We start from the raw sequence: 27,993 nt of genomic DNA on the forward strand, positions 1-27,993 counted from the left end.
AGGATTGGTCAGATAACCCAGGGGGCGGGTCCAGGGCGGGAATCGGTGGCCTCTGCTGCGGTCGTGGGACACGTCGAGCCGCGCAGTAGTGGCGGGGGCTTGGGAGAAGTCCAGACCGGGTGAGGGGATCCAGTTCCGAGAGGAAGGCTCGGGCGGCGGAGCTCGTCCTGGAAAGGTAAGGCATTCTCTCCTCCCTTTCCCAGTCCCAGCGTGTTCGCCGTCCTTTTCCCTCCCGACCCAGGACCCCCCGCCGCTCCTCTAGGCTGTGTGGACCGAGAAAGAGCCCGTAACTACAAGTCCGGGGATCTGAGCGGTGCGGTGGCCCTGCCCCTACAGCGTAATGCTGTTATGCCCTTAGGCAGGATGCTCGGGACCTCAGTTTTCCCCATTTACGCAAAGGACCGTGTGTCCACTGCTTCCATGTGCGGCTTGCCAAGGTTTTAAATCTCAGCGATCATCGAGTCCTATCCGGGTCTCTTCGTAATCAACGAATTTGCAAGCAAGAAAACTAACCGCTTGGGTGACTAGTCCGAGGTCACGCAGAGTAAAGCGAAAACCTGATCCTTTGTATCAGGGTTTAGAGAGCTGACGAGTGAAGGACAGCCCTGGCCCTTAACTTGACTGTGTGGCATACGTCTTGGGGAAGGACCCCGATTCTAAAATCCAGATAGGAGAGGTTCAGAAGAGCTGAGACATTCGGGAGGGTGGATGATGGGACTTTGAAAGTAGAAAATCATCAGCTCACACTTGCTGGGCTGAGTTTTGCTGCCAAGGTTTTAAGTCAGTGTTACTTGTTGCTGACTCCTCTGCCTCTAGTCTTCACCGTGTGTGTGTGTGTGTGTGTGTGTGTGTGTGTGTGTGTGTGTGTGTGTGTGTGTGTGTGTGTGTGTGTGTGTGTGTGTTCTGTGTTCTGTATTTCTTTGGTGAACCCGATATCATTTTTGAACGATCATGAACCAGACCTGGTGAGCCACGCTGTGGATACGCAGATAGTGTGTCCCATTGTAGCGTCCATTTCCACAATGTCATCTTCTCAGTCAGGTTGTTCCTCTAAGTGTCCCTTACCGGAATGCGTTAGTGGTAGGATGATGAAGGGATGGGTAGCTCCCTCCCAGAGAACTTTGTACCTCCTGGCACTTCCCTCTTTATTATAGTTTTTGAACTACTAAGTTGTAAGTCTTCTTGACCACAGTGGGTTCTCATTTAATTTTTTTATTAGATTAATTAACAGAATTTATCCTTGTTCCCTGGTTCCTTAATTTATTCATACCCCCCCCCGACCCAAAGAGCCAGCGATGGCTCCTGTCTTTTTATAGGTAGCTTCCAGAAAGATAAAAATGCTGTACTGGCTGTGAACTGTCTGGGTTGCTTGGTCTCTTTTGTTCATTGAAGATGACTGTACTATTGTCTAAAACTCCCGGGGAGGAGGGGGAAGGGGGATAAAATAACTAGAAATATTATACATTACTTACAATTTTTGTAAGTAAATTATTCGTGTTTATCTTCAGATAAGGCTGTTGGTCTGCTCCTGTGTTTATTTTACAGATTAAGACGGTTCAAGCAGTGAAGTCTGACTGTTAGAGCAATGATAACTGAAATATGCATTAGGCCTAGAGCAATAGCTCTGTTTAAATTGTGAACTTGAGTGGGTGTTGCGGTGTGTGTGTGTGTGTGTGTGTGTGTGTGTGTGTGTGTGAATGGATAGGTTCTAACTCTCTCTTTCTCCCTCTCCTCTCTCTCTCTCTCTCTCTCTCTCTCTTAGTTTTTTTGGATTGTTTTGTTTGGCATTTTGTTGTTTTGCTTTGTTTGAGACAAAGTTTCTCTATGTAGCCCCAGCTGTCCTGGAACTCACTCTGTAGATCAGGCTGGACTGGAACTCAGAGATCTGCCTGCCTCATTGCTGGGTATACACCCAGCATGGTTTTTTGTTTGTTTGGTTGGTTGGTGTTTGGCTTTTTGTTGTTGGTGGTGGTGTTTTTATTTTTTGAAATCGTCTATTTATGTAGTAGCCCTAGCTTCCCTGAAACTCAATATGTAGACCAGACTGGCCTCGAACTCTCACTGAAGTCTTCCTAAGAGAACGTCTGACCTCTTTTCTTGCATTCTTGGGTGGAGGAGTTTTTTTTTTTTCTCATGGGTGTTTTAAATGGCCTTTCTTAGATTTTTAGTAACCCTAAAACTGGCCTGTTTTGTTATTGGACACAGTAGGCAGGCATAGTATCTGATCTTGAATTCCATTCCTAACTTGAGGAAGAGAAAGGTAGAAATGAGTCTTCCTTTCAGCTTAGAATTGGAAATGTAGGATCTGGTGCTTCTGCAAAGCTGGTCTTCCTGGATTAGGATATCCAGAGTCAGGAAACCTGAGTTCCTGCCCCAGCCTTTGTAACACTTCAGAGTTTGAGCCAGGTTCCCCAAACACCTTTAAAAAGCGACAGATCAGATGTAGACATGTCTGCTGAGAACCGGGAGTGCAGAGATAAGTAATAAATACCGCCCTGAGCTCAGGTTCCAGTTGAGTGTGTTTGTTCTGTTTCTTAACCATACAACTCTGAATGTGTAGAAAATGTATTGATCATCAAGTGCGGTGGCACACCTCTTTAATCCTAACACTTGGAAAGCAGAGGTAGGTGGATCTTGAGAATTAGAGGCCAGCCTAGTCCATATAATGAGTTCCAGGTCAGCCAGGGTTACATAATGAAAATTGTACATCCATACAGAAAGTGTGAGAGAGATTTCCTGAATATTAACTAGGAAGCAGCAAATTTAATAATTTCTTTCAAATCAAATTTGCAAAAAATGACAACTTTTTTATTAGGCAAGTTCATATTACTATCTTCTGGTAGTATAGAGATATGAATTGAATGTAGATTTAAACTGTATATAGTATTCTATTCACTCAAGTCACTAAAAACAGAATATATAATACAATTGGAGAAATACTACCTCAGAATCTACTGTGTGTAAAACTTTGTGTCAATTGAAAATGAACCTCTAAGAAATTATTGTAGAATATCAAAGTAGGAAGAGATTCTATCTTCTCTTCATCATAATCCAAAAGGAAACTGGACTGAAGGTTCTTTTTTTTTTCCCCCCTGAGACAGGGTGTCTCTATGTTGCTTTGGAGCCTGTCCTGGAACTCTCCTGTAGAACAGGCTGGTCTCAAACTCACAGAGATCCACCTGCCTCCACCTCCCGAGTGCTGGGATTAAGGGCATGTGCTAGCACCACCCAGTTTCTGGATTGAAGTTTTTAAGATTAATACCAGTGCCCTAAACAGTGTTTACCATGCCTTAAACCTCAGCCAATCTGCATAACCTCACATTCTGGGGATTAATTTTTTTCCTTTTTAGATTCCTGAACTACTGAAATTGTAGGGTTACATAGAGGGCTTTGAAGATGAATAGAATGCCAAAAGGATGCTGGGAGGAGGTCAGGTTTTCCAGGTTGAAGGAGCAGCTTTGGCAAACACAGGCAGGCACATGTCTCCATGGCACTGGGGATTGCAGCCAGGATTTTGCACAAGCTGGGCAAGCTTCTACCTCTAGGCTACGGATCATCAGCCTGCAGGGGGCTTTCAAAATTTTACAAGACAAGAGTTGTCCTTTACCTGCTACACTGAGGGCTGTGGCTAACTAAAGTATGTTAGGGTTAACTAAAGTAGGGAATCATATACAGTGTACCGTCCTATTTCAGCTTTAAGCACAAATATCCTCTGTAGGCTTTGTTGTTTTTAACCTAAAACCTCAATTTTTTTCTTGGAGTATGGTTCTCAGAGATCTACGGACTACAGGCAAATCTTACCTCAGCTGCCTGTTTCATAGTTCTGTTGCAACACAGCCGTGCTCATTCATTTACATATTATCTAGGGCTACTTTCATTCTACAAGGTAGAGTTGAGTATCTGCAGTGAAAACGACATGAGCCACAGTGTTTAAATGTTTAGTAATTGGTCCTTTATAGAAAGCTTATCAACCCCTGGCCTGAATCATGTATGGCTGCTTTCTTCAACATACAATAACTGCTTAAAAGCCATTCACAAAGCAGTCTGACTACAAAATTTTTCTAGATATTTATGAAATTTTCTGCCAACCTTTAGAGTTGATTCCTGCATCTAACAATGGGTTGTGGGCATCTGTGTGACTGTCTCTTACCTAGTCTAGCCAAAGCATTCGACTTCATTTTCATAGACACAACCACTAGAATGGTTCTGTAGAGTAGAAGTCATACACTTAAGCTTTGGGGTCAGATTTCTTCACTTACTTGTATAGGCCTTTGACAAGTTGCTGAGTTTTTTCTTCTGTAAAATAGGGGTAACAATAGTACCCATTTTCTAAGTTCTTCTGAAGGTAATATGAGTTAATTCACATAAGGCACACAGTGCTAGAAGAATACTTACAGATAGTAAGTGCTCAATTAGTGTTGGTGTACCCAACCTAGCAGGGATAGGTCCCACAGCAGTGGTCCCTGGGTCTCGTGCTAAGAGAAAAGGAGTCTAAAGCCAGGGCCAGCCAGAGAAGAACCCTTTCTCCTGGAAAGAGATTTAAACCTGTCTAGAAGACTTCTAGAAGACTCAGTGCTGTGTAGAGCCACACCTTGCCTGGGACTGTTAGGTAGGCCTCCCTGAAACTGTACCTTCACTTCAGAATCCTGAAGGTGGACTGTAGGGGGAGGGCCAGTACTTTTTTTTCCCTCTTCCTGGTGTAGCCACATTGATAAATCTCTTCCTCCTAAGTCAATTATTCAGGGGTTTTTTAGGATTCTTTTCTGAGAGTTTTAAGGTTAATAATATACTCAGAGAATTTTTAAAAATATGTAAAAGAAACCCAAAGCCATATTTGAGTTCAAGATGACAAGTTTCTAATTAGATCAGCATGAAATTATTTATACTCTAAATGAGTATGCTTGGTTTGTTTGATTTTTAGACAGGGTCTCACTGTGTATCCCCAACTATTCTGGAGCTATACAGACCAGGATTGCCTCCACATCAGAGATCCACCTCGCTCTTCTGCCATGGCATGAGGTCGTCAACATTTAAAAATCCAGTTAGTTCAGGAGTTTCTAGAGGAAAAATGTAATCCCTAGAATGTGGGATTATGCAGATTGGCTGAGGTAAAGCATGGTAAACTCCACTTCAATCCAGTTTCTCTTTGGATTACAATCTAAATTTCAGGTTGAAGAAAACAAAGGTTCCAGGCTGTACATAAAGTGAAATGACTGTTGTGAAGCTACCTCTCTAGTGTAGAGGTCCATGGTTAGCTGGGAGGGTGGGCGAGGCGAGAGCGAGTTCAAGATCAGAGAAGGCAAGCAGATAACAAGCTTGAGACCAGTGACTGTGTGTGTGTGTGTGTGTGTGTGTGTCTGTCTGTCTGTCTGTCTGTCTGTCTGTCTGTCTGTCTGTCAAATGTTTCTGCCCTTTAGGTCATACCTTCCCTTCTTGTTTCTAACTTGACTCTATTGTTAAGTCTTTATGTGCCAGTACCAAGACAGGGAAAAGATGACAGACACAGTTATCACAGAAAAATGAAACGCTTATATTGTCAAGAGTTCAACTGATGTCAGATAAATCATCCAGAAAACACTGCCTTTTAAAGTTTGCCAGACAAGCATGGTTGGGGGCAGGGATGGAGGCGAAGGAAGTTGCTCATGCCTATACTCACTCCCACATTTAGCTCTTAGCACAACAAAGCTGTTTTTTTAAAAAAGCTGGCCTTTGTAACTAGCTATGTCAAAAGTCTTATACTTATTACAGTGTGCTGTTTATCATACACACACATATACACACATCTTATAGTAGGTACTGGGAAGAAAATGCTTTTGAAGTTCCATGGCTTTGGGTTGTATCATTTTATGATTTAGGTAACATTCCCCCCAAGCAGAGGAGGGGCCCATCCTTAGGAATGCAAACCCTGTGGAGAAGGAAGAGGTTGAGAAGGATCCACCCTACCTCTTTTCCTTTACACAATGACCCTAGGGGTTTGTATATAACCTGCTTTTGTAGGCTGAGGACATTATGCAATACAGCATGACTTGGAAGTCTGCATTCAAAAGTAAATTAAAAAAATGGTTTGACAGTAAAACTTTAGCAGCCAGTGACACATTAATGGACCTTTTTAGCCTTGTTGAGTTCTTCCCTAAATAAGTACATATGTTGGAGAACTATATATTAATAACTGGCCAGTAGTTCCGAGTATTAGAATGTAGTTACTTGGTTTACAAAGTGAAGGGGACTGCTATTGACTGTGTACCCATAATCTCTACTCCATTGTCACTTAGCTTTTTCTCTCTTTAGTTTTTTGTTTGTTTGTTTTCTTTTTTAAGACAAGGTCTCACCATGCAGACCAGGCTGACCTAGAGCTCAGAGAAGGGTCTGCCTCTACCTCCGAAATGCTAGGATTTAAGTTGTGTGCTACTATGCCCAGCCTTTGTGAGCTTTTTATCAGTTCCCACGCAATCTTTATCTGTAACTCAAACATCTCAAATATGTTGTAGTTAGTCACATGTTTCTTCTACTGTCTTTGGGGTAGGGCTTCATCATGGTACCTTCATTAAGTGCATGAGCAAGAAGTATTGAATGGCGTCTGGAGAGGTAGCTCAGTGGTTAAAGCACTTGTTACTCTTGCGGAGGACCTGGGTTCAATTTCCAGCACCTACATGGTGGCTAACAACCATGTGTAACTCCAATTCCAGGGAATCTGATGCCCTCTCTTGACTTACATGGATATCAGGTAGGCACATGGTACATATATACATGGTACATATAATACATGTAGGCGAAACATTCGTACCCATAAATCTAAAATGTCTAAAATGCTAAAAGTTCTGTGGCTGGAGAGAAGGGCCCATGATTAAGAGCACTGGCTGCTCTTGGGGGGACCTGGGTTTGCTTCCCTGCACCACATGGCAGCTTACAACTGCCTGTAACTCTAGTTCTAGAGCAGTGGTCCTCAGCTTTCCTGATGCTGCGGCCCTTTAGTACAGTTCCTTATGTTGTGGTGATCCCAACCATAGAATTATTTCATTGCTACTTCATAACTCTAATTTTGCTACTGCTATGAATTATAATGTAAATATGTGATATGCAGGATATTTGATAAGCAACCCCTGTAAAGGGTCATTTGACACCCCCCAGGGGTCTCCAGAACCACTGTTCTGGGGGATTTGATACCCTCTTCTGACCTCATACATGTAAAATAAAAAATAAAATTTTTTAGAAATGTTGAGTGAGTGAACAAGTTCCTCAGGTTCACACAACTAGCAGGTGCCTGGGCTCAGGTCTAGAGTACCACTCTTCCCGGTCATAGCTCAGCACCTGTTGCTTGGAGGCCACTTGTATACCACGAAGCTGCTGTCCGCCTTTCACACAACTCAAAGTTTTGAGGGTTTGTTGTGCATTTGTTTTGCAACAACTTCTTACTATATTGACCAAGTTAGTCTTGAACTCACAGAGATTCACCTGCCTTTGCCTCTTGAGTGTTGGGATTAAAGGTCTGAACCATCATTACACCCAGGAGCAATTTTCTTGTTTTCAATTGTACTCCCTTGTAATGGGAACAGAGTGAGCCTGGCTAGCTCAGTCGGTAGAACATGAGACTCTTAATCCCAGGGTCGTGGGTTCAAGCCACACATTGGGTGCCATTTGTAGTGATGAGGCGGGTAGGCCTGCGTTTCGTCCTGCCTGGCTCCCACATGGTTAGCTTTACACCCGAAATAACAACACACAAAGCGTATTCATTTAAACACTGCCTGGCCCATTAGCTCTAGCCTCATACTGGCTAATTTTCACATCTTGGTTAACCCATTTCTCTTAATGTGTGTAGCACCAGGAGGTGGTGGCTTACCGGGAAGATTCTAACCTACGTCCATCTTGGGCCGGAGCTTCATTGTGTGTGCCTGAGGCGTCTGCCTCATTGCCTTCTTCCCAGCATTCTGTTCTGTTTACTCCGCCTGCCTAATTTTCTGTCCTATCAAAGGGCCAAGGCAGTTTCTTTATTAACCAATGAAAGTAACACATAGACAGGTGACCCTCCTCTATCACTCCCTTATGCACTCTGATAAAATCATCTTTTGTTAATTAGTGGTTCAATGGAATATAAATTCCTATTGCATAGTATATTTAATTGCAGTTTTCTATTTAAAAAAAAAAAGAACAACTCAACTATTTTGTAATTTCTGTGTCATATCACATTCTGGGCACATCAGCGTTATAGCCTGGACAGTTGAAATCCTCTGCAACTATAGAAAAATTCAAACAATAAAAGACTTTGGATTGTAGCAAGTACAGTCAGTCTTTGACTACAGCAAGTAGCCAAAGGAATCTTTTCCCTATGTGTGTATGAGTAGCTGGGATTCTTTAAATCAAATGGCAACAGGCTATCTACTTTGGGAAGTGAGGCAGGAAGACCAGGAAGTTCAAGGCCAGCTGAACTATGTATTACTTTTGTACACAGGTGTGGAGAGGTTAGAGGACAACTTTGTGGGGTCAGTTCTTCCCTTCCACCTTTCCTTGGGTCCAGCTTTGCTCAGCAAGCGCCTTTACTCTCTGAGTAGCTAGTCTGTGACAAACTTCCATCTGTGCAGATAGTGCAGTCCTTGGCTCCACTCAGATACTGTACATAAAGCTGAAATCTTTACACAAATTATGCTTGAAATAGTTCTGAAACTGCACCCAGATACAGTGGAGCACTAAGAGCATAAAGAGAGTGTATCTCCTTGATTCCAGGATGTGACTTAGCCAGCAGCGAGTGGTAGCAGGAAAGTGGAGTGCAGTGCCCAGGAGATCGCTCCTCAGTGGACTTGGGCCTTCTGCTGTTGCATAACTAAAGGGACTTTTCCGTTTGTTTGTTGGATCATATTTGAGTTGTGCTATGGGGAACAAAGCAAATAAAGCTTTTAGGCCTCTGTGAAGAATGTAGCTTTATACTTGATCTTCTTCATGTGGAAAGGGGAGAGTGGGCTAACGAAAAAGAGTCTCCCACTGTTTACTGCCCAGACAGGGTACATGCGGCTCAAAAGTCCCTCCTGCTTACACTTCCCAGCAAACCATCTGGGGAAACGGGAAGGCTGAGTCTTACAGAGAGTCCTTTGCAGAAGCAAATGGTTAATGTCGTTCTCTAATAACATGTACATTGGTTTCCCTACTGGAAACTAAAGGGATTGAACCTGATCATTAATTTTAAAATTGTAAACTATGTGTATATACTTTTTCCCTTTAAAATTTTTTATAGATTATATCATACAGTGTGCTCTGCTCCCCCTGCCATATATTATTTCATAATATATCTGGAAGATCATTCTATAAAGGTGGACAGACATTTCTTACTCTTAAATGGCTATAAAGTATTTCATTTTCTGGAAATATAACTAATTTACTCAGTGAACTTGGGTTATATTTTCAGTGTGTTGGCATTACAGATACAGTCCTGTAGTGCATAGCTTTCTTTATACATGTAACAGTTCATATATTTGCCTTTAGGATAAATATTTTGAAGCTTGTTTCAAGGTGTTGGGACTGATAACTGAAGACGGACTTATAATTTGCAGGGTGTTAATTGACAATGCACAGTGAAAGAAAGAAAAAAACAGTTTTGAAACATCTTAACTTCTGTTATTTAGAGATAAAATCTTGAGTGGAGACCTTGTACAGGTAACTTTATCAGTTGTGAGGTGACAGGCACAGCTCTCCACGGCCATCCGCAGTGGCCTGAGGAAGTCTCTGAAACCTTTAGGGACATTAAGGTTACTTTAATATAGGCTCAAGTTTGAAGATTAAGAAAAGAAGTGCACAGAAGACAGATAAACAGATGTACTTAAGCTTCCCAAAGGAAGACTAATTGTCTAGATTAGCCATGTCTCATTTTGATGACGTCTTTAAGTGGTTGCTAAGAATGATTTTTCTTTTTTTATTTGATGAGTGAGGTAGCTCTGGAGACGCCTTGGATAGAATTATGAGCTGATAAGGTAAAACTAGGAGCCACTAGTATTGCATAAGAGGGTTTAGCACATGTCCTCTTCCTATGAATGGGGTTTCTGCTGGGCATTACAGACTGCACTGAGGCTACTGAATCACAGTCCTGCACATTTTCTAACGCTTTTCAGTATGGCATTATTTAAGAGCTGATTTACAAGGTAAATATATTATAAATTTAGAAAAAGGAAACCAGGCGGTGGTGGTGCACACCTTTAATCCTAACACTCGGAAGGCAGAGGCAGGTGGATCTCTGTGCATTTGAAGTCAGCCTAGTTTACAGAGTGAGTGCCAGAACAGGATCCAAAGCTACACAGAGAAACCCTGTCTCAAAAAAAAAAGAAAGAAAGGGGACCATGTCTCAGTCACACTTGCCTTACACATAGGAGTCAAGAGATTCCCTTTTTATAGCAATCCACAGAGGGATTGAGATTAAAAAGAGTACTGTGCTTTACCCTCCTCTCAGATGGGGTATGTCTGGTAACTTTCTGAACGGTGTGGCACCTTCATAGTTTTGAGGTTAGAAACCATAAAGCAGGTCAAAATTGCCAGCTGCTACTAACTTTTTTTTTTTTGAGTCAGTGTCTCTTGTGGCCAGGCTGGCCTTGAATTACTTATGTAGCTGAGGGACTTTGAACTTTTGGTCCTCCTGCTTCTGCCTCTGGAATCTCAGGCTCAGAGGCATGCATGTCGCCACATCTGGTGTTTTCCTTCTACTTAAACATAAACTGTAATTTTCTCTTTCTCCTTCCCCCTACCTTCATTCTGCTGCTAGGTGCCCAGGCCATTGCTGAAATTTGCTGTGTGTTCTTACAGCTTTAAGCCAGAACCTTCTGCTTTCTGTTGATTTTCTATGGCGCCTGGGGCAGAGGGTAATGATTGGGGGTAGGGTATGATCGGTCTCTGCTCCCCTTGCAGGTCCTCGCCTTCCCTCTTCTCTGCACAAATGTCTCACACATTTCAGTGCCTCATCCCTTGTATGTCACTGAGACTGGCAGTTCTCCTGAGGAAGTGTGTGGGAGTGTGCATGTGTTGCAATAAATGCATGCACATATCTCTGGTTTCCAATGTGTTTCTTGGTGTTAGAGTTGAAATTTGGAACATTGTTTTGTTGACTGTGGAGGGAAGTACACATAGTAGGAACAGAATAGGGGTATATCAAACATGTATCCTTTCAGTCCCCCCCAAAATATCACTTTGTCTATAAAACCGTAACACTCAAAGTGAATAGATAACTTTTTTTTTTTTTGAGACAAAGTCTCACTTGGTAGACCAGGTTGACCTTGAATTTATCATGTAGACCAAGCTGATGAGACCTCATAATCCTGTCTCCTTAGCTTTGTGGTTTATTTTCAGCAACCTTACTGGTGATTCTGATCCAAGTAGTCTTTGGACTGCACTTTGAGAACCACCTGAATTAGGAAGAAAGTAATTAGCATTTATTATTTACTATGTGTGTTATTAGGGTAGCTGTTGCTTTCATATATACATTTACACTTGATTTTTATAATGTTGTGATGTTATTATCCCAGTTTTATGTGTTCATATTGTTCTCACAGAGTTTTAATAACTTGTTCTGAGTTCCAGTGATGGCAGAGCTGTACACCAGTCAGCAGCTCAACTTCAGAAGCAGCAAAGGCTCTTGCTGTCTCAACTTTGACAAAATGCCTCTCAGAGGAGCTGACTATAAATAAAAGAGTAAACTGGAAAGTGCTAGGTGATATAAGTATGTTTGATAAGTAAATGCTAAAGACCCTGAAAGGTCAGAACATCTAAAACATATCAGCTGTTACTCCAAGTGCATTTGGAAGACAAGTGTGTGTTTACTTTATTGAAACTGCTGTTCACCTCGGAACTTTTAAACTGAATAGACACTAAAGATAAATTATTCCATCCCTTGACTAAGGGACCTATGACCAGAAAGGTTAAATTGCCTAATGTATAAGAAAAATAATCAAAGCTAGAACTAAAATTTCTAATTGTAATTACCATAAAGGTTCGGGTGGCCTTGAACTCGTGGTGCCTGGGAATTTTGTAGAGAAGAGTGAGTCTGTGGGTGGGCATAGTTTTCTAGCTGTTACTGTGTGATGGAGATGCTGTAACATGTGGCAGCTTGTAATGAAGGATTTCCAGCTCAAAATGTCAGTGATCCTGAGACTGAGAAGTGTTTTACACAAAATAATTCTGTGTGACAATGTTGGAACTAACATCCAAGCTTGTGGACTCAATCGTGTATGTTGTTCATTGTCTTTAAAGCAGGATATTAAAGACAAACTACCTAGCAGTCACTCTTGTTGTGTGTGTTGGGGGAGTGTAAGCTAAGATCTGTCTTAGTAAAACACATCCACATGGAGAGGAGTCAGGTATAAATCAGTATGCCAGTTGAGGGGAAGATAGTTCCTTCCTATTGCAGCCTTAAATAAGCAAATTACAGCTTGAGACGCAGCAGACACCTGTGGTAGAGATACTAGTTTAACCTGGGCTGCTGGTTCTGTGACCAACATCATCACCATCAAATAGCATGATTCAGATCCTGGTGGAACTTCTGCATTTGTCTTGGCTGGAAGAGTTCACTTATGCTTCTGGAATGGAGCAATACACATCCTGACATGTCTCCACAGGCGTTGGAGCAGTTATTAAAAAGTCCTATGTTTACAGAAAGGTCCATACTGTGACTTCTAAGGTTTTTCCAGGGGGTCCTTTTTGCTTGAAACCAGGCGTCTTTCCTTAGCATGTCAAAAGTAAGTTTGCAGAAGAGGTTTGAAATGTTTGTGGTTGATAAGAAGGAACTTTGAAGAAATGCCTCCAGTTAACCATTTGTACTTTCTCTCACACCGTTCTCTCGGCATGTTGTCAGAAATTAGCGCAGATTGAAAAGGTCATGAAAACAGTTTAAGGTTTGTTGCTACCTAGCCCCAGTTAGGTTATTGGAAAAGGTATGATGTTTTACAGTCTTAGAGGTAGACCCTGAAAGATGGGGAGGACGTGTTGCCCGAGAGATTGGAAGGGTAGGCTTCTGATGCTGAAGAAATGATTGCCTGGAGCCCGGAGTAATGTAAGCACAAAGGTGGGAACAGAGCTGTTGATGGTGAGATCCAGAGATGGCCAGAGAATGGGCTAGTTGTGCAGCTTCTAGCAAAGGGGCCTCATCTTTCTAGTAAGCATTGAACACGCCAGTGAGGCTCTCTGTGCCTTGGTTCCTCCATCCTGAAAAGATACTATGTTTGATTTTCAGAAAGGATTTTTTTATGTGCATTGGTGTTTTGCGTGCATGTATGTCTGTGTAAGGGATAATCTTTGTGTTACAGACAGTTGTGAACCTCCAGTGGGTGCTCGGAATTGAACCAGGTCCTCTGGAAGAGCAATCAGTTGTCTTAACCTCTGAGACACCTCTCCAGCCCCCAGAAAGGATTTTTTTTTTTACATTTATTCAGGTTCTATGCAATTATTTATTTAGTAAATTACTGGGTACATTTAAGTTGATCTAATCTGACAGTTCTCTCATTTCCTCTATTGTATGCTTGTGTGTTCCCCATCAAGGTAGAGGACCCTGAGTTCAGTTCCACCACTACAACAAGGAATGAGCAGCCCTACCTGCAGAGTCCCTTTCCTCGATTAACTTGGGTCTGAAGTAAGGCTAACGAACTTGCTTATGGTACTTGCTTATGGTACAGCTGCAGTTTGCTTCTTCTTAAGATAAAGCTATTGAGTAGTTTTGAAGCATATCAGATACTATATAACATGTCAGATTCATTAATGTAATAAAGAGGAAATTAAGTATACTCTTAAGGAAGCCAGCTGTCTTTAATATTAGCACACTGGAGCCAGACACAGGTTGATCTCTGAGTTCAAGGCCAGCCAGAGTTGTGTGGTGAGATCATCTAAAAAAAAAAAAACAATTTATTTATGAAAATTTTTATTATAATTTATTACTGTATTCGGGGTGTTAAAATATAGGCAATCGAAAGGTAAATAAGCATGGTGCTCCCTGAAGTTACAGTCCAGTAGTAAGAGTACTAGAAGCATTCTGTCCTACTAGATACAAGTGGCGGGAATGGAGAATGAGGCCTTTACTGTGGGTAGGTTTCCACTAATAATATACTGCCTTGTTTTTACGGTTAAGAAAAATGAACCTCTAAAGGACAAAACAATTTTCATAGTAAACTAATTACCAAGTCTCATGTTTAAACTAGTTTTGTTTGTTTTGTTGCTTATGTGGCAGTTGTACCATCCACTCACATTTGTCCAGAATGCATAAGTGGTGTGGGGACTGGACAGGAGCATTTTAAACAGTTTGACTTTGCCGTGATTTCTCTCATGTAATTCCTCATGCAGTCAGTCCCCAGCATCTGTCTTGCCCCAACAGGTTTCCTACCTGGCTTGTTCAGTCTGAACAGCTTAATACTAGGGCGATGTGGGCTGATGACGTTTATGGCATGAGAAGGTGACCTTCAGCTAATAGCCAGGAATGGTATTTTTTTTTCTCTTTCGGATTAGAATCAGATCACAGGTTTGCTGTCCATAGACAGAATTAGATTTGGAGACAAGGGAAGTCGAATTACTGTTCTTGCTGCATAGATATTCCTAGCCAAGAGCCTCCATCCAGGTAGAAGAGCCACTAATTGATAGCTACTGTTTTATGATTTTAAAAACCTGTCAGTCCATGCAGAATTTCTTGTTTGCCTAGATTACTGGCCACTTTTATAAAGAAAAACTCTTGAGCCGGGCGGTGGTGGCGCATGCCTGTAATCCCAGCACTTGGGAGGCAGAGGCAGGTGGATCTCTGTGAGTTCGAGGCCAGCCTGGTCTACAAAGGGAGTTCCAGGACAGGCTCCAAAGCTACAGAGAAACCCTGTCTCGAAAAACCAAAAAAAAAAAAAAAAAAAAAAAACTCTTGAGCCGAATTGTTTAAAGTGGTTTTCTCCTTTATGTGTCTGGTGGTTGGTTACTTTTGATGCACCCTGGGAGTCTAATGTATAAGTAACACAGCCACATGAATTCTGCTGTTGTCTGAATGTGAACTGTGGCACAGCCTGGTTTCCTTCCCGGAAAGAAAAGTGCTTTCAGGAATCCCACAGATGACCCATGGTGAAGAAAGATAAAATAACATCGTGATAATGATCACTGAAAGTCTGCAAAAAAAAAATCACTAAATTAATCCTTAACCAATTCTGGCGTCTCTCTCAGCCCAACCAGCACTGTGGAGAGAAGCAGGTGAGGATTTATAGGTGACCCTTGGCCTTGTTTTTATTATCAACCAGCAAAAAGAGTGAACCTTGTTTCTCTTGCGGTTTTCTTTTCTTAATGTTTGCAACAGGATCTCATGGTATAGCTCTGGCATTCACTATGTGACCAGGTTAGCCTCCAATTTACAAAGATCTGCCTCCCAACTGCTGGGATTAAAGGCTTGAGCCACCAGGACCGGTTCATTGGGGAATTTTTTAAAATATGAAAAGCTAAGAGAGCAATTGTGTGAAACAGTCAGTCCAGTAGGGTATATGATAGTCCTTACAGGTCATCAGAAGGTACTATTTGCACAGCTAAACTGGTTACTTGTCCATAAACATGAATTCTTATTTATTGTGGTTTAATGTGTTTGGCCTTGAGTTTCTCATCTTTTTTTTTTTTTGCCAAAAGCAGGAAAACTGAGTGTCTGTTTTATGTTCTAGCAGTCTAAAAGGAAACATAAATCGTTTCATGAATAAAAGCCTTCTTTATTTTCCTTAACATGGAAGTTGGAAAAGGCCTAGGCAGTCTCCAGAAAACCTGTCCAAGACTCTGGATTACATCTGCCTCTGCTATGCAGAGAACCTGCATGCCAAGTACAACCACTTCCTTATTGCCTTCTGTGAGTGCAAGGAGTGTTTCTCCTCCATCATTGTATAATGCAGGGAGTGCTGAGGCTCAGAATGCCGTCAGGATTTAGCCTTCTTATTGCATTCTAGCTTCTGTCCAAAATTTCATTTTTATTTTGCTACAGATTCTAGGATTTGCAGAGTCTGATGTTGTAAGCATTGTGTTTTACTTGACTTGACTTGGTTTTTTGAGACTTGATCTTCTTATGTAGCTCAAGGCTGGCCTGAAACTTGTGATCTGCCTCCCAAGTGCTAGGATTACAGGTCTATCTGTACTGTGGCCTGCCTTGAGATAATCTTTTAGGCGAGTCATTGGTAGAGAATATAGGGGAAATTGCCTTTTTCTGATAGTTCTTAGGGGTAAACTGACTGAATTGTAATAAAAAGAAATTGTATAAACACCTGTAGCGAGTCTTTCTCCACTAGCCAAGTATTCCTCAACAAACACCTCTGCTTAGATGCAGGAAAGGAGGACACAGGAAAAAACAGCAGGACTACTCATTATAGACACTACAGGGTTTATTTAAAATACAAGTAACAGGGTACAGACCATTGTCCCACAGCACCTCCCCCCCTTTTTTTAAACAAGAACTCTGAATCCAATCTCCTTTGTTTAGCTTTCTGACCTTTATCCGTAAATAACCAGCTTCTAAACAAAGGGAAACATCCATAATCCATTTTTTTGGGAATGTGGGCATAGTTTTCCAGACTATTTTCTGCTGATTGGGGGGCGCTGATAATCTTTTTGTTTTAAGCTTTATTTATTTATTTATTGTGTGCAGTGTTCTGCCTGCATACCAGAAGAAGGTGCCAGACCAAATTACAGATGGTTGTGAGCCACCATGTGGTTGCTGGGAATTGAACTCAAGACCTCTGGAAGAGCAGCCAGCGCTCTCAACCTCTGAGCCAACTCTCCAGCCCCAATGCTGATAATCTTATGGGGACCTAAAGAATTAGAATTATGATCAAGTCCTGACTAGGGTATCTTGTGAGGCTTGATCATTTCCTCACCGTCAGGGCAGCAGAACCAAGTTTAAGTTAGTATCTCTAAAGGTACTCCTGAGAAGCTGACTAGAGCTTTCTTAGTGGTTATATGGACTAGGTTCCTTAAAAATCTGTGCCATGTTTTGTTTTGAAGTCAGTTCTTAGACTGTTTTGTATTTCCTTAACAATCCAAATTGTCCATCCTAGGAGTTTAACACATGCCTGCTGTTAAGTTGCTTCTACGTTTTCTAATACAATGTGTTTTTCTAGTAGGGCCCCCTTGGATTCTCCTAAAGAACTGGCTTATTCTGAATGGCATCAATATAAATAAAAGTACGGTATTTCTGTTCTTTCTGCTGTCTTATAAAGAAGCCTAGTAACATAACAGTATTGCAAGTAGATTTTATCAGTTAAGAATCGAGGATTTTGTTTGTTTTTCTGTTCTATCCACGTTTTGTTATTTCTTCTTTATAAATAACATGTAAACCTGAAGAAATGATAGAGAATAAGGAGCAAAGAGAAAGTTGAGTTTTAGCGTGTTCTTACCATATGCTCATAGTGTGTCCAAACAGAAACCCATTGAATCAGTGCTTTATGGCAGAGATTTAAAGTTCCGCCTCTTACTCATCATCGCCCTCCCTCAGGTTCCACTAATTGCTTTATGATGGAGAACTTAATTCCATAAAATGTATACCAATTGCTTTGTGGACCTTGAGCCCAGTTCTTAGAAATAGGTGGTAAGGGTGGAACTAAATTACAGAAAACAGTTCTTAGAGAGCAAGCTGCTGTGGAGTTCGGGAAGCACGACATGAATAAGTCAAACAGCCAGCCAGCTCGGATTGCATGAGGTCAGACCCCTCAGATTGTGTGCCTCTGGGTTCTGACTTACTCTTCTTCTGTCAGTATCCATTTTCATTCTAGAGTAAACCGAGCTTGGGTCAACTTTAAACTATCAGAGGAAAACCAACAAATACCATTTTGCTGCCTATGAATAGAATTTCTGTTCTAGAGGGAATGAGTGGGTTAAGTGTGTTTGGTTTGGTTTGGTTTTTTGTTATTGTTGTCTTTGTTGTTTTGGGTTTTTTGTTATTTTTTGTTTAGTTGGTTTTTTTTGCGTATACAGTCGGTTATCCAGACACATGGCATATCGCTGAAAAGCTAAGTTGGCAGGAAAAAATATAGACTGGCATTTACATATTATGATTTAAAATTTAAGGGACCTGGAGAGGTGGTTTAGTGATTAAGAGCACTGGTTGCTCTTGCAGAGGACCCAAGTTCAATTCCCAGCACCCACACAGTGGTTCACAGCCACTTTATGTCCTGTTCCAGGGGATCTGATGCTCTCTTCTGACCTCCACAGGGATCACGCACACATGTGAACATACATACATACATAAACATACATTCAGGGCAAAACATTCATACAGTAAAAGTAAATAAAGATACAGAATTTTTTTAAATATTTATTTATTTATTATGTATACAATATTCTGTCTGTGTGTATGCCTGCAGGCCAGAAGAGGGCACCAGACCCCATTACAGATGGTTGTGAGCCACCATGTGGTTGCTGGGAATTGAACTCAGGACCTTTGGAAGAGCAGGCAATGCTCTTAACCTCTGAGCCATCTCTCCAGTCCAAGATACAGAATTTTTAAAAAATAAATAAAACAATGTTTTTGCCGTGCTGGTGATTAATACTGGGGGCCTCAGCAGTGCTAGGCAAGAGCTCTGTCACCGAGCTATTAACTGCAGCCCTTATATATTGTGTTTCCATAAATAATAATTTCTATGTTCTTCCTGATATATATGATTATATGTATAATATAAATTATATTATATATATACATATATATGTATATATATATAATTTTAGTTTGACATAGACCTGTGGGATTTTTCCTAATCTCACCCAGTCACTGTTAGGGTCACATTCAGAGCCCTCACACATGTAAAGCAAATTCTGTGTCCCTATGCTACAGCAATCAGAAGCAGCTTAGTGAATACAATGGTGCACCAGGTTGGAGTTTCAGCTACACTGTTTATCTGATGATTTCCTCCCTGTCCAGACCCCACTGGGTAAGCCTTGCAGAAGGTTCCCATTACAGAAGTCTATTGTGTACTACAAGAAAAACAAGCTGGTTCTCTTCCTGCTCTCTTCCCTAGTGTGGATGAATGTGCACCGCAGCCTACACACGGCACTGCGGGGCAGGTGCACAGTTTAGAGCTTTTCTTGAGCTCTGAACGCTTGAATTCCTAAGGCACTGATCTGTCTGAAGGGTTTCTGATAATGTGTACACAGATTTCTCTAATTGGTGCATAAAGCTTCAATAAAAGAAAACCTCCAGGTCCTCAAATATTATTACTGAAAACAGTGTTATCAGAGTTCAAAGAAATAAGGGCGTAGGGCTCGAGTAGATTGTGGTGCTGTGCTTTGCTCTTTTAAGAGACCACGTCCTGAGGTGTGCCTGCTCAGCTTCCCCTTCCACTCTTCAGTCTAAAGAAAGATTGGTCTGACTCATTTCTTTATGTCCCCTGCCTGTCCATGACCTGGATTCCTGTCGATAACACGGAATGAAGTTATCTTTTATGCTTTTCTAATCTTATTTTCCAGCCTTGCAATGAAAGAAAATAAAATTTATAATTTTTGTTTGCATGTCTGTATTAGTCATTCTGACTCCTCTTTTTTTATTTAATTTTATTTATTTATTTATGTATTTTTGGTTTTTCAAGACAGGGTTTCTCTGTAGTTTTGGAGCCTGTCCTGGAATTAGCTCTTCTAAGCCAGACTAGCCTAGAACTCACAGAAAGTAGCATGCCTCTGCCTCCCGCTGGGATTAAAGGCCTGCACCGCCACCACCTGGCCATAATCTCTTTTTTTAAAGGAAAACTGCTAACTGCTGACCAATTTTGTCTCATCATTGGCATTTGTGGGTTCACTATTTTATATGTTGTTATTTGGTATTTATTATAAAATTTTCATGAGCAAAACCGCTGCTCAACATCTTCATACCATAACAGTGGTGTTAAGAGGACCAGGTAGGTTGTCAACTCTGTAGTGATAACGCAGAGTCCAGAATGACAGTTACCGAAGTTGAACGTGGAACTTTGATTATGCCTGTGGGATAGAATTATGTACGCCTACTGTCGCAGAATCATGGGGTAGCCGTTGAGGCAAAGGTCGCTTCAAAACTTGTGTTCTTGAGTTAGACATGTACTTTCCTGGCTGTAAATTTCCTAGTTGAGCTGCATCTCTTCTCCACATCTTAGGATGTCATGCTACCCTGTTTATGCATTCATCCTTCATGGTGCTAATTACACTTCTCTCCTTGTCAGGTTCTTCCCTTATCTGCTGGTGAACTACTCGTACTTAGCTCTGGGTTTGGCCCTGATAGGAGCTTGAGTCATCAGACGCATACTCAGACTCAAGATCCTGGAGACCTAATTGGAATTTCTTTTTCCTTTTTTGAGACAGGGTCTCACTTGTAGCCCAGGCTTACCTCAGACTCTGGCTATTTCTCCCTCAACCTTCTGATGCTGAGATTACAGGCCTGCTCCTATTTTGAATTTCTTCTACATCCTGGAGTTGAGGAACACAGAAAGAGATTTCAGGAGCTAGACAGGTGGCTCAGAGGATAAGCAAACTTGCTGTTCTCTCATAAGGCCCAGGATCTCTTCCCAGCACCCACATGGTAGCTCATACCCATCTGTAATTCCAGTTCCAAGGAATCCAACACCCTCTTCTGGCTTCCTCTTGCACTGCACACAAGTGATACACATTCATACATGCACACAAAACACTCATACAAATAAAAGTAAATACAAATTAGAAAAAAAGATAGGTTTTTACAGTCAGTGGTGATGCACACCTTTAATCCCAGCACTCAGGAAGAAGAGGAAGACAGATCTCAGAGTTCAGGGCCAGCCTGATCTACATAGTAAGCTCCAGGACACCCAGGGCTACACAGACAGGCTAAACCCTGTCTTAAAAAAAAAAAAAAGACAGGTTTTACGAACATATCTCTCTGTGCACATTGTGTCCCAACTTCCCAGTCCCCTGCCCACACAGCAGCTATGGGAACTACTGTGCCTTGACTCAGGTTGACTTCTGCAGTACAGCATTAGCGTGGTGCAGAGATGCAGGCTGAGTATGCAGTGTCTAAACTTAATACAGACCATCCATTTTATACCTTGTTTTTTCGTGTTCTTAACTCTGATGTCCTAGTGGGACTAAAATTGTGTCTGACAGCTGGGCACATTCCTTGCCTGAGGCCACAGCAGACCTTTCTCCAGAGCTCAAAACTGATTGTGTTCTAAGTGGAATCCAAATATCCTGGTTAAACACAGGCCATCCCAATTAGGAGGACTATCTGAGGTTGTGGCTTTTTATCTACTCATGTTTATCATTAGAAAGCCTTAGAGCAGTTACATTTTGTTAATGGCTCCCACTTATAAATTATTTCAAATTATCTATTTCCTGCACCCTGAAGAGGCTTTTACTCTTTGTCCTTCGATCTCAAAGGTGATCCCTAGTAGTCCAAGTTACTTCTGTATCTCAGAAGGCATTTGTTCACTGGGCAAAGTTCTATATAGACAAAGTGTTTATCAAGAAAATATGTCCTTAACATATAATTGTTTTTCTTAAAAGACTTTTCTGCTGACTGTCATCTTTTTCTGGAAAACTGGATCCTTCTGAACACATGGGGATGAACCATATGGGGATGGCCCACATGGGGATGGCCCACATGGACAGCAACAGTACCATGCCCCCTCACCATCACCCAACCACCTCAGCCTCACACTCCCACGGTGACGGCATGATGATGGTAAGTGTCCTTGCCACACACTGGGTAATAGAAACATGGGATTAGCACTGGGGATTATCAAAGAGGGAACCAGACAGATCCCCGCCCTGCAAGTCAGGGGATCTGCCTGTATTCATGTGGCAACATACCAAGTGACACCAGAACCAAGACTTTCTACAATTATTTCTTTAATCGTTTCTTTTGAAATCCACCCTTGCCTAAATTAAGTCCTGGTGTTTGTGTTTTATATAGAAAAGAGAAAAGGTCATGAGATGGGGGTGAGGTCTGGGGTAACTCTCAGTGCCCATAATAGGAAAGCTTCCCACTGCTTCAAGTATTTCTTCTTGTCTAGGTGTGTTACTGTAAGCCTCTTTGCCCAAGATTCTCAATAAGGTCTTCAGTCTTCTCTGACTGACTTGTTTTGGTTTTCTGGCAGAATATGACCTTCTACTTTGGCTTTAAGAATGTGGAACTCTTGTTCTCTGGTTTGGTAATCAACACACCTGGAGGTGAGTAACCATGGGTCATCTTTGAAGATAATGATCACATGGGAGATGGTGACATAGATTTGGAAATCAGCAGCTGTTTCTGTCCTATTACCAGATCAGTGTGGTTGTGCTGCATAGCCATCATGATTCCTATTCCCTAGTCAGAAGATGGAATACGTGCTATTGTTTCTGATCCTCCAGCAAGCTTCCTTAAATTCATATGTATGTTTTGGAGCACTGAAAAATAATTAAAATGCCAGATAAACATCTTCTACAATCCTTTTCTTGTTTGCTAAGTTGTTATTGGTCCTAGGCTTAAGACTAGAAGCATATCAAATACTACAGTGTAACCCTAGGTTAAAAACTGTTAGTCTTGGCAGGTATGGTAGTGAATACCTTTAATCTCAGCACTTGAGAGGCTGGAGGATGTTTTAGAGTTCAAGGCCAGCCTACTCTACATAGAGAATTCAAGGATAGCCAGACTACATAGACACTGCCTCAAAACAACCGCCTGTTTACAGATAAATAAGCTTCATTCATATAGTGAATCGCACGGCTAGTATGACAGAGTGAAAACATGAACCAGTGTTTTCTCTGCTACATCAAACTATGGTTTCCATGTTTCTGATACGTGGTATATCATGGTCACTCTTTTTATGGTAGCTGTCACCTGTCTTTTTGTATCTGTCATGTATTGGTATGCTTTTACATTTAAATGCAATCGCATGAGCTTAATGGTCACTTAAACTACTTTAGGTACCAAGCTTATTTCTGAAATAAACCAATTTGATTTTGGAGACGGTGGCAGAAGCATTTAGTTCAAGTAGTATGTTAAATTTAAATAGTCGTAGAAATACATTCATCTGGGGCTGGAGATGTAGAAGGAGCGGCGGGCTGTGTTCTCGCCCAGCTCCCACACAGCTAGCTTTATACCCGAAATAACAACACACAAATTGTATTCATTTAAACGCTGCCTGGCCCATTAGTTTCAGCCTCTTATTGGCTAATTCTCACTTCTTGCTTTAACCCATATTTCGTAATCTGTGTAGCACCACGAGGTGGTGGCTTACCGGGGAAAGACTCTAGCCTACATCCATCTTGGAGAGGAGAGCTATAGTGTCTGCCTCACTGCCTTCTGCCTCCCAGCATTCTGTTCTGTCTTCCCCGCCTACCTATGTTCTGACCTATCAGGCCAAGCAGTTTTCTTTATTAATTAGCCAATGAAAGCAATATGGAGAGGTGGCTCAGAAGTTAAGAGCACTGACTGCTCTTCTAGAGGTCCTGAGTTCAATTCCCATCAACCACATGTAATGAGATCTGGTGCCCTCTACTGGCCTATAATAAGTAAATAAATCTTTGAAAAAAAAGAAATAAATTCATCTTACCAATTCATTCATATATATATATGCCTATTCAAAATATAGGAGTAGCGCTTTTTAAAACAGGTTGTTTTAGCTGGCTGTGGCAGTACACACCCGTAATCCCAGTGCTCAGGAGGCAGAGACAGGAGACTCTCCAGAAGATCAAGATCAACCTGGGCCACGCAACAAAACCCTGTTCAACAACAAAACAACAGCTGGCTATTCCTTTTTTCAGAATTGTAGATAATGTTTTTGGTTACAATCAGAAAGGAAATAAGTTCTTGAGTGAGACGGTGATTTTTCGATAACATCTTATCTCTGCTGAGTGGGTAAAGAGGCAACCATCCAATTATTCACAAACGAAGACTAATACTTTTTCCATTTTGTTTGTTTTGAGGTAGTTCCTTGTCGTGTAGCTCAGGCTGATCATTTCGACTGTACCATTACCTCCTCCTCTCCTTCCTTCCTTAGAGATGGCTGGAGCTTTCGTAGCCGTGTTTTTACTAGCAATGTTTTATGAAGGACTCAAGATCGCCAGAGAAGGTCTGCTGCGTAAGTCTCAAGTCAGCATTCGCTACAATTCCATGCCTGTCCCAGGACCGAACGGAACCATCCTTATGGAGACACACAAAACTGTTGGGTAAGATGGAAAGTTCTAGAGAGCTGTCTTAACAAAGCACATATTTTTTCTTCTTCCTGAGTTGGCGATTCCATGTAACTTTAGGTTATTGGACTTACTTACATGTTGCAAAGGCACTTACTTACATGTTGTTCTAAGTGTTTGCCACTTTGGGAGAAGTTAAAAGGAATCCATTTTTTTTTTTAAATCTTTGCTAAATAGTAGAGGTCATTTTAAGAATGTATAGTCAAGATATAAAAAAATGGCAGAATGCAAATGATTCCTTTCTGTCGAGAGTTAACTCTAGTCAAGCATGATGTCTGCTTGTAATCCCAGCACTGTGAAAGCTGGAGGATCAGAATTCAAGGCCATTCTTGGCTACATAGTGAACTTGAGACCAGCTTGAGGAAAATTGAAAGTTCTGTCTTGCCAAATACACACACACGCACACACACGCACACACACGCATGCACGCTGAGTTTCCAGGATAGCTGTGGTGCAGTCCAGTGGAAGGCTGTGCTAACAGCTGCAGCTAGCTGTTCTCTTGACCTGCAGACTCCCAAGTCTGACTTTGCTGTCTCTGTTTACTCCCCAGGCAGCAGATGCTGAGCTTCCCCCACCTCCTGCAGACAGTGCTGCACATTATCCAGGTGGTCATCAGCTACTTCCTCATGCTCATCTTCATGACCTACAATGGGTACCTATGCATTGCAGTAGCAGCAGGGGCGGGGACAGGATACTTTCTCTTCAGCTGGAAGAAGGCAGTGGTAGTGGACATCACAGAGCATTGCCATTAACATCAGACTCCACGTGTGGCCTTAGCGATTGCTGTGGGAGCATCTTGGGACCGAAAGATATGATTCCCTCTCCAGTCATCCCTCTCTCTCCTGTCTCTATGCACACACACTTACTGAATAGAGGCTTAGTTGACTGTCTCTGAGTAGTGGTTCTTCTAATAAGATGAAATTGACATTTCTCTTGAGAAGTCACCTGCGGGATGTCTTCTCCCTCATAATCCTGAGCCTTGTCTAATCCAGGTAGCTTCGTAGTTAATGACTTGGTTATCTGCTTTTTTTTTTCTGTTTTTGGGGTTTTGTGTATTTTTGTTTTAAATAGATAATATGTGGTGGAATTCTGGGTCAGTGATAGAAAAGGATTTGAACTTCAAACAGGATTGATGGTAATTAGGGACATCTCACCCAACTTGGGACTTCAGTTTCATACTAGAAAATAATCTCAGCTTAACTCAGTGAGTGGGAACACATAGTGCCTTTCTCTAGGTGTGATGTGTTAACCAAAGTACTGGTAAAGTGTGGAGAGTGGTCAGGGACTACAGGCACGAGTTTGTGGAGTAGGTATTCTTGCTCTCTCATCAACTGTGTTTCCACGTAACACTTTGATTAGAAATGAACTTACCAATCAAAACAAAAACAGAACAATCAATTTGAGACTATAGAAATAGAGATTGTTAAATAAAACCATTGGCATTTTCCTTTGACTCAGACATTGGTTTGTCCCAAATGAACAAAGCAAAAGTTTGTAATTTTTTCCTATTATTGTGTGTTTTCCTCGAAACAAATGGTTTTCAAACTTTAGAATGTTTCAGAGTCACCCAGAGGACTTCTTGTTAAGACAATACTTGGTGGACCTCAATCCTAGTGCTACCAAATTTGGCATTTCTAAGTTTCTAGGTGATGTTTCTGCTGACAGTCTAGAGGATTGCCCTGAGTTGGCATTAAAATAGCAAAGTTGTACCTGGAAGGGACAGAGGGTGGGGCTACCTGGTATCCAGCTTGAGAATCTGAACTGCTGGTTGGTAGGTGATATGTCTTGGGCATGTGTCACACCTAAATGCTGCTGGCTAATACTTAGTCATTCCACAAACTTTTATTTAGCTCCAGATACACTTTCTGTGTGCTCACAACACACTCGTGTGGACTATAGCCAGAGTGCACACACGTATACAAAGTCTCTAGTCCTTTGTGTGCTCACAGCACACTCGTGTGGACTATAGCCAGAATGCACACACGTATACAAAGTCTCTAGTCCTTTGTGTGCTCACAACACACTCGTGTGGACTATAGCCAGAATGCACACACGTATACAAAGTCTCTAGTCCTTTGTGTGCTCACAGCACACTCGTGTGGACTATAGCCAGAATGCACACACGTATACAAAGTCTCTAGTCCTTTGTGTGCTCATAGCACACTCGTGTGGACTATAGCCAGAATGCACACACGTATACAAAGTCTCTAGTCCTTTGTGTGCTCACAACACACTCGTGTGGACTATAGCCAGAATGCACACACGTATACAAAGTCTCTAGTCCTTTGTGTGCTCACAACACACTCGTGTGGACTATAGCCAGAATGCACACACGTATACAAAGTCTCTAGTCCTTTGTGTGCTCACAACACACTTGCATAGATCACAGTGGCCAAAACCCCTTTTCTCAATAAATCCCACTGAATGTTCTTACAATCATTAGTCTGCAGGCTTGTCCCCAAACTACCTCTTCAAAGTGATACTTCCTATGCTAGTCTGTTATACCCTGCCCTCTTTGGTGCTAGATCCAGTTGTGCCTCGGAGCAGAAGAAACAAACCTGCTATCTTGTTGGCCCAGTATTGTGATTCTGAAGTTTGTACTTTCTCTCTACGGGTGCCAATTAAACATTGGAGAACAAGGAATATATACTTTGGTGGCTTTGAACCAAGAAAGGGTTATAAGCCTACTGGATGAAGGCTAAAAAAATCTAAGAAATTAACTTTAGAGCTTTGCTTTTCTCTTAGTTCAATCTTGCACGGTGAATGACAGGTACTGACAGAGCCCAACTTTACAGTGCAAATCGCCTGTTGTTATCTCAGAAGCCAAGGAATAATAAACCCAGGGCAAGACAGAAACCACATAGTGGTGACCCTGGTGCTTTCTAGAGATCTCCAGATGAGCTGCCATAAAACACCTTCCAGGGGCTGAGATGCAGCTCAGATATGGATCACTTCTCTAGCATAAGTCAGGTTAAACATAGCCTTGTTTAACCCCAAAAATCCTAAAAATAAAGCATACGCTATGAGAAACAGGACCTTATCAGTGAGGTGAGAAGAACCAAGGCCAGTTAGGACAAGGTGCTATGAGTCTGAAACCAAGAGAAACCTCACTCTGACATGGTTCTTCAGGGGAGATTCACAGGTTAGAAGCAGTCTACTACAAAACCTGCACTTGAGATCCCAGACTAGGTTCTAGAGGGTGTGGGTAATACAGAAAGAGGTAAAGCTTAAATCATATGCTCTTGAACTTTAATGCCCAGCTCCTATGTCTGGATTTCTTTAGCACCTGCCTACTTTTCCCTTTCTGTCTTTATCCCAGGCAGCTTAGTTTTTTAAATCTGTTTCCTGATGCAGTAGACATTCAATGCTGTGGTTAGTTATCATACCAATTAGAAGTTGGTATTTAAAAACCAGGTAGAGGTCTTAAGTTTGCTTCAAGAAGCAGTCGCCCCATTAGAATTTCTATAAAGCCAGTTAAAGGATTACCTTTCTCCAGAGTTACAGATCCAAAATGGAAGAACACTCAACACCCCATTGCCCACATGTGAAACCTCCTCAGCAATCCATCAGAGTTTCACTACTATGGTAAGGTTGTCCCAAACTCTCTTTCAGACTGTGGGCCTAGGTTCCTTACTAGAATCAGGAAAGTGAGGCAGGGCATACATCATATCATTTATGCCACTTCCTTATTGTCTTCTAAATGACAAGTCTGCATTTGACGTAATGCCTTAAACACTGGCTCTACATTTCAAGTTGACTGTTTCCGAGACTGTGAGCTCCCAGAGAGCAGGATTGGTGGAACGGGAATGGTTTAAGTGTTGTGTGCGCAAGAGAACAAAATAAACATCTTGATTTTGCGAGTCCATGCATATCTGT

The 27,993-nt window shown here is 41.7% G+C and overlaps 1 protein-coding gene across 2 annotated transcripts; it reads left to right on the forward strand.

The window, feature by feature from the left end:
* The first annotated feature begins 32 nt into the window (after positions 1 to 32).
* Positions 33 to 27,977, forward strand: Slc31a1 (solute carrier family 31 member 1). 2 transcript variants are annotated; one of them, XM_075944852.1, is made up of 5 exons: positions 33 to 175; positions 21,448 to 21,625; positions 22,041 to 22,113; positions 23,925 to 24,093; positions 24,668 to 27,977. In XM_075944852.1, exons 2-5 carry the CDS (start codon positions 21,500 to 21,502, stop codon positions 24,867 to 24,869), a joined length of 570 nt encoding a protein of 189 aa, XP_075800967.1. In that variant the 5' UTR covers positions 33 to 175; positions 21,448 to 21,499; the 3' UTR covers positions 24,870 to 27,977. The 2 variants fall into 2 exon arrangements, with proteins under 2 accessions (XP_075800967.1, XP_075800968.1); XM_075944853.1 differs by having other exon boundaries at positions 41 to 175; positions 22,044 to 22,113.
* The last annotated feature ends 16 nt before the right edge of the window (positions 27,978 to 27,993 follow it).

Source organism: Microtus pennsylvanicus, chromosome 13, assembly GCF_037038515.1.
Source record: "Microtus pennsylvanicus isolate mMicPen1 chromosome 13, mMicPen1.hap1, whole genome shotgun sequence".
NCBI lineage: Eukaryota > Metazoa > Chordata > Mammalia > Rodentia > Cricetidae > Microtus > Microtus pennsylvanicus.

Coding starts and splice junctions, on each gene's coding strand:
- Slc31a1 (XM_075944852.1), top strand. CDS start 21,500: ATGGGGATGAACCATATGGGGATGGCCCACATGGGGATGGCCCACATG. Junction 22,114..23,924: donor GGTAATCAACACACCTGGAG/GTGAGTAACCAT, acceptor TTCCTTCCTTAG/AGATGGCTGGAGCTTTCGTA. Junction 24,094..24,667: donor GAGACACACAAAACTGTTGG/GTAAGATGGAAA, acceptor TTTACTCCCCAG/GCAGCAGATGCTGAGCTTCC.